The 5572-nt window shown below is 47.2% G+C and overlaps 2 protein-coding genes across 2 annotated transcripts; both read right to left on the bottom strand.

Moving 5' to 3' along the window:
• Nucleotides 1-603: 603 nt before the first annotated feature.
• Nucleotides 604-1599, bottom strand: LOC121869149 (extensin-like). Its single transcript, XM_042370337.1, has one exon. The coding sequence runs from the start codon at nucleotides 1597-1599 to the stop codon at nucleotides 604-606; it is 996 nt and encodes a 331-aa protein (XP_042226271.1).
• Nucleotides 1600-1771: 172 nt separating this feature from the next.
• On the bottom strand, nucleotides 1772-3699 carry LOC121869148 (early nodulin-75-like). Its single transcript, XM_042370336.1, has 2 exons — nucleotides 3676-3699; nucleotides 1772-3256 (listed from the first exon to the last, which is right to left on the bottom strand). The coding sequence occupies exons 1-2, from the start codon at nucleotides 3697-3699 to the stop codon at nucleotides 1772-1774; spliced, it is 1509 nt and encodes a 502-aa protein (XP_042226270.1).
• Between the last annotated feature and the right edge of the window lie 1873 nt (nucleotides 3700-5572).

Below are 5572 nucleotides of genomic sequence, written 5' to 3'. Positions count from 1 at the left end.
AATAATAATAATAATAATAACAATAATAACAATAATAATAATAATAATAACAATAATAACAATAATAATAATAATAATACACCAACAACAATTACTACCACCACTACTACCACTACTTAACCTGGCCTCTCCCGTGATTCTTGTCTATATTTAATCAGCCCATTTCCTGTCTTCCGTGAACTGACTTACAAATACTTACAGAGAAGTGTCATTAAGTGATGCCAATAATCTGTTATACTTATTATGGTAGTGTTGATTTAAATGATACACTCACACACACACACACACACACACAATATATATTATAAAACAATACACTTCATTAAATTAATTTGTATCCAATATCAATAGTCGACAACCCACTCTCGCGTATTAATTGCCTCTGTTGTTAGATCATGTATGTGTGTGTATGTATATGTGTGTGTATGTGTGTGTGTGTGTGTGTGTGTGTGTGTAAGTGCCAATACAGACCTCCATAACCCCGACAGGTGAGGCAAGTCGTGGTGATGCAGTGAACGGCCATGTAGGTTCAACATTTCAACAGCTTCTCGTCTCATCAATAAAATCCTGAAGGTTCACACTCAGCCAATATTCCCTGGACACTTATGGTGATGGAGGAAGTGGTCGATGTAGGAGTCTTTTGGTGATGGAGGAAGGGGTCGATGTAGGAGTCTTTTGGTGATGGGGGAAGGGGTCGATGTGGGAGTCTTTTGGTGATGGAGGAAGGGGTCGATGTAGGAGTCTTTTGGTGATGGGGGAAGGGGTCGATGTGGGAGTCTTTTGGTGATGGAGGAAGTGGTCGATGTAGGAGTCTTTTGGTGATGGGGGAAGGGGTCGATGTAGGAGTCTTTTGGTGATGGGAAGGGGTCGATGTGAGTCTTTGGTGATGGGGAAGGGAGTTGTCGTGTTTGGGGAGGGGTCGTTTAAGTCTTTTGGTGATGGAGGAAGGGTCGATGTAGAGTCTTTTGGTGATGGGGAAGGGGTCGATGTAGGAGTCTTTGGTGATGGGGAAGGGTCGATAGAGTCTTTGGTGATGGAGGAAGGTTGATGAGTCTTTGGTGATGGGAAGGGTCGATGTAGGAGTCTTTGGTGATGGGAAGGAGAGTCTTTTGGTGATGGGGGAAGGGTCGATGTAGGAGTCTTTTGGTGATGGGGAAGGGGGTCGATGTGAGTCTTTTGGTGATGGGGAAGGGTCGATGTAGGAGTCTTTGGTGATGGGGGAAGGGGTCGATGTGAGTCTTTTGGTGATGGAGGAAGGGTCGATGTAGGAGTCTTTGGTGATGGGGGAAGGGGTCGATGTAGGAGTCTTTTGGTGATGGAAGGGGTCGATGTAGAGTCTTGGTGATGATGGAAGGGGTCGATGTAGGAGTCTTTTTGGTGGAAGAGTCGATGTAGGAGTCTTTTGGTGATGGAGGAAGGGGTCGATGTGGAGTCTTTGGTGATGGGGGAGGGGTCGATGTAGGAGTCTTGGTGATGGGGAAGGGTCGATGTAGGAGTCTTTGGTGATGGGGAAGGGGTCGATGTGGAGTCTTTGGTGATGGGGAAGGGGTCGATGTAGGAGTCTTTTGGTGATGGGGGAAGGGTGGTATGGGGAATCATAGTTTGGTGATGGAGGAAGGGTCGATGTAGAGTCTTTGGTGATGGGGAAGTATGTAGAGTTGTGATGAAGGGGTCGATGGTGAGTCTTTGGTGATGGAGGAAGGGGTCGATGTAGGAGTCTTTGGTGATGGGGGAAGGGTCTGATGTAGGAGTCTTTGGTGATGGGGGAAGGTTAATGTAGGAGTCTTTGGTGATGGGGAAGGGGTCGATGTAGGAGTCTTTTGGTGATGGAGGAAGGGTCGATGTAGGGAGTCTTTTGGTGATGGAGGAAGGGTCGATGTAGGAGTCTTTTGGTGATGGGGAAGGGGTCGATGTAGGAGTCTTTTGGGTGATGGGGAAGGGATGTAGGAGTCTTTGATGGGGAAGGGTCGATGTAGGAGTCTTTTGGTGATGGGGAAGGGTCGATGTAGGAGTCTTTGGTGATGGGGGAAGGGGTTAATGTAGAGTCTTTGGTGATGGGGAAGGGTCGATGTGAGAGCTTTTGGTATGGGGAAGGGTCGATGTAGAGTCTTTTTGGTGATGGGGAAGGGGTCAATGTAGGAGCTTTTGGTGATGGAGGAAGGGGTCGATGTAGGAGTCTTTTGGGGATGGAGGAAGGGTCATGTAGGAGTCTTTTGGTGATGGGGAAAGGGTCGATGTAGGAGTCTTTGGTGATGGGGAAGGGTCGATGTAGGAGTCTTTGGTGATGGAGGAATGATGTAGGAGTCTTTTGGTGATATGGTTGGTGATGGAGGAAGGGTCGATGTAGGAGTCTTTTGGTGATGGGGGAAGGGGTCGATGTAGGAGTCTTTTGGTGATGGGGGAAGGGTCGATGTAGGAGCTTTTGTGATGGGGAAGGGTCGATGTAGGAGTCTTTGGATGGGGGAAGGGTCGATGTAGGAGTCTTTTGGTGATGGGGAAGGGGTCGATGTAGAGTCTTTGTGATGGGGGAAGGGTCGATGTGAGTCTTTGGTGATGGGGAAGGTCGATGAGAGTCTTTGGTGATGGGGAAGGGGTCGGTGAGTCTTTGGTGATGGGGTGATGGGAGTCTTTTGGTGATGGGGAAGGGGTCGATGTAGGAGTCTTTGGGGATGGGGAAGGGGTCGATGAGAGTCTGATGGGGAAGGGGTCGATGTAGGAGTCTTTGGTGATGGGGAAGGGGTCGATGTAGGAGTCTTTTGGTGATGAGGAAGGGTCGATGTAGGAGTCTTTTGGATGGGGGAAGGGTCGATGTAGGAGTCTTTGGTGATGGGGAAGGGTCGATGTAGGAGTCTTTTGGTGATGGAGGAAGGGTCGATGTAGAGTCTTTGGTGATGGGGGAAGGGTCGATGTAGGAGTCTTTTGGTGATGGGGAAGGGGTCGATGTAGGAGTCCTTTGGTGATGGGAAGGGTCGATGTAGAGTCTTTTGTGATGGGGAAGGGGTCGATGTAGAGTCTTTTGGTGATGGGGAAGGGGTCGATGTAGGAGTCTTTGGTGATGGGGTAGTAGTCTTTTGGTGATGGAGGAAGGGGTCACTGTAGAGTTTTTGGTGATGGGGAAGGGTCGATGTAGGAGTCTTTTGGTGATGGGGTCGATGGTGAGTCTTTTGTGATGGGGGAAGGGGTTAATGTAGGAGTCTTTTGGTGATGGGGAAGGGGTCGATGTAAGAGTTTTTGGTGATGGGGTCGATGTAGGAGTCTTTTGGTGATGGGGAAGGGGTTAATGTAGGAGTCTTTTGGTGATAGGGAAGGGGATGTAGAGTCTTTTGGTGATGGAGGAAGAGGTCGATGTAGGAGTCTTTTGGTGATGGAGGAAGGGGTCGATGTAGGAGTCTTTTGGTGATGGGGGAAGGGGTCGATGTAGGAGTCAGGTTCATGTTTTTACGTGTTAGTTGCCTTTATGTTGTTATTGTCATACACCACCTAAGACCACATATGAGTCACCTGGTACAATTATGATCACGTGTGAGTCACCTGGTACAATTATGATCACGTGTGAGTCACCTGGTACAATTATGACCACATGGTTAGGTTAGGTTATAGTTGGTTTGGTTATATTAGGTTACGTTGGATGAGTTAGATTAGGTTAGGTTTAGTGGAGAGTGGAGTGGACGGTACGAGAGGAGTAAGACCAAGCCCCATGGTTCTGATCTATAAGAAGGGTAACGGAGGACTCAAGATCGACATGGCTGGCGCGAGTGTGTGGAGGTTCTGTACATCACATGGCGTTGGAGGCGGTAACAAGTTTGGTGATGATTAATATAAATTTCTCACTCGCTAACTACTTTAATATTACATAAACAAAATGACACTTCCAATTACTGCTGTGGTAACATTAATAATCTTTTTTTGTTAACAGATAAAAGTACAAACGTGGCGACCAATGTGGCTTCATATTACCATGGACACTGCTATAGTTGATTGTGTTAACTCCACTTTGGAATTTAAATAACTTTATATTCTATGTGAATCATCAGGCTTATCCCCAAGAACCTCTCCGTGTGGTTCATAAGAGCATACGAGCCCCAGATCACCAGTGGTTCAGAAACGAGGTTCAAATTGCACTGCTAAACCCTCACCACTGCTTCAGAAGAACATTAAGTTTCAGACCATATGTTTAACCCTCCAATGGTTTACAAATATGTGGGTGAAGCTCCGAGCTCTGCATATGAGGCATTGCTGTGATTAATACTTGCTTAATGAAGCTTAGTGAAATGGGAACAGCAGAACTCACTGTACCGACACAAAGGCAGACCCCGTGAGCGAGGCTGAGTGGTGAGCGAGTTGACTGCACCATTGTGAACAAAATATAATATTGGCAGATGACTACGGTAAAGCAGTCGAAAAGTGGTTCCTCTATTACCACACGCACGCACACACGCAAGCGCGTACACTCACACATACACACACACACAAATACTACTACTACTTTGCTATCACTCGGAATCGAGTATGACGATCATTCACCTATGATACAATGAGTTATTAAGGATGCCACCTTCGTTGGTGAGTTCTGAGGTGACTAAAGAGGCCGATAAGGACCCGGCAGGGTCGTTCACAGATGTTGCACACGTGGAAGGCTACATCTAGTGCTGGAGAAACGGCGGAAGCGTCTCTCCGGCGTTGGCGCTTGTTTGCCTCGTTATGTAGTCGGGCGAACTCGAAAGTATTGATACCGCTTTGTGTGGTGCTCCTCCAACATTAGAGTGTGCAGTAATCGCCCCTGGTCAGGGGTCGATTTGGCACTTTTTCAGGTTTGTCTTAAAACTATCCTTATACCTTTTCAGTTGCCCGCCAGCATTACGTTTAGTATTCGTTAGGTGATTGTAAAATAGATGCTTTGGCAGTCTACTGTCGTCCATGCGGGTAACATGGCCAGTCCAACGTAGTTGTTCATGGATAATGGTAGCCTTGATGCTCCTGCAGTTGGTGTTAGCGAAATGGCATTTGTTACCTTGTCTTGCCAGCGAACTCGGAGGATGGAACATAGACTAATTTGGTGAAAGTTTCAAGTGCCTTGAGGTGCCTCCTGTATGTAACCCATGTTTCGCTGCAAACCTTGTAGATAATTTCAGTTCCCTATAGCTGAAGACACGGTACGGAGTCTGCCAAAGGCTTGAGATGCACATCTGATCCAATGCTGAATCGCTTCATCGATGACTGTAGTGCTGGCCAGGTGGGAACCGAGATACCAAAAGTGGATATCATTAGAAAGGGTAGTACCGTTAAGCTGAATGGATGGTGGAGGTGTGGCAGAACCAGGGGAAAGCTGAAAGAGAATCTGAGTCTTACGTACATTCACCTCAAGGCCGAAGTGTGCATACGCATCTGCATAGGTGATCAGGAATTCCTGTAGGTTGTGTTCAATGGAGAGACAAGGGTGAGGTCGTCTGCATATTGGAGTTCAGTAATTGAAGCTGCAGACACCTTTGTTCCTGCCTGGAGTCGTCTTATGTTGAAAAGACCCTTCATCTGGTACTCTATGTCCACCCGCCGGCTAAATTGGCATTGGCAC

Source organism: Homarus americanus, unplaced genomic scaffold (assembly GCF_018991925.1).
Source record: "Homarus americanus isolate GMGI-L3 unplaced genomic scaffold, GMGI_Hamer_2.0 scaffold25467, whole genome shotgun sequence".
NCBI lineage: Eukaryota > Metazoa > Arthropoda > Malacostraca > Decapoda > Nephropidae > Homarus > Homarus americanus.
This window is presented reverse-complemented; position numbering and strand designations above follow the sequence as displayed.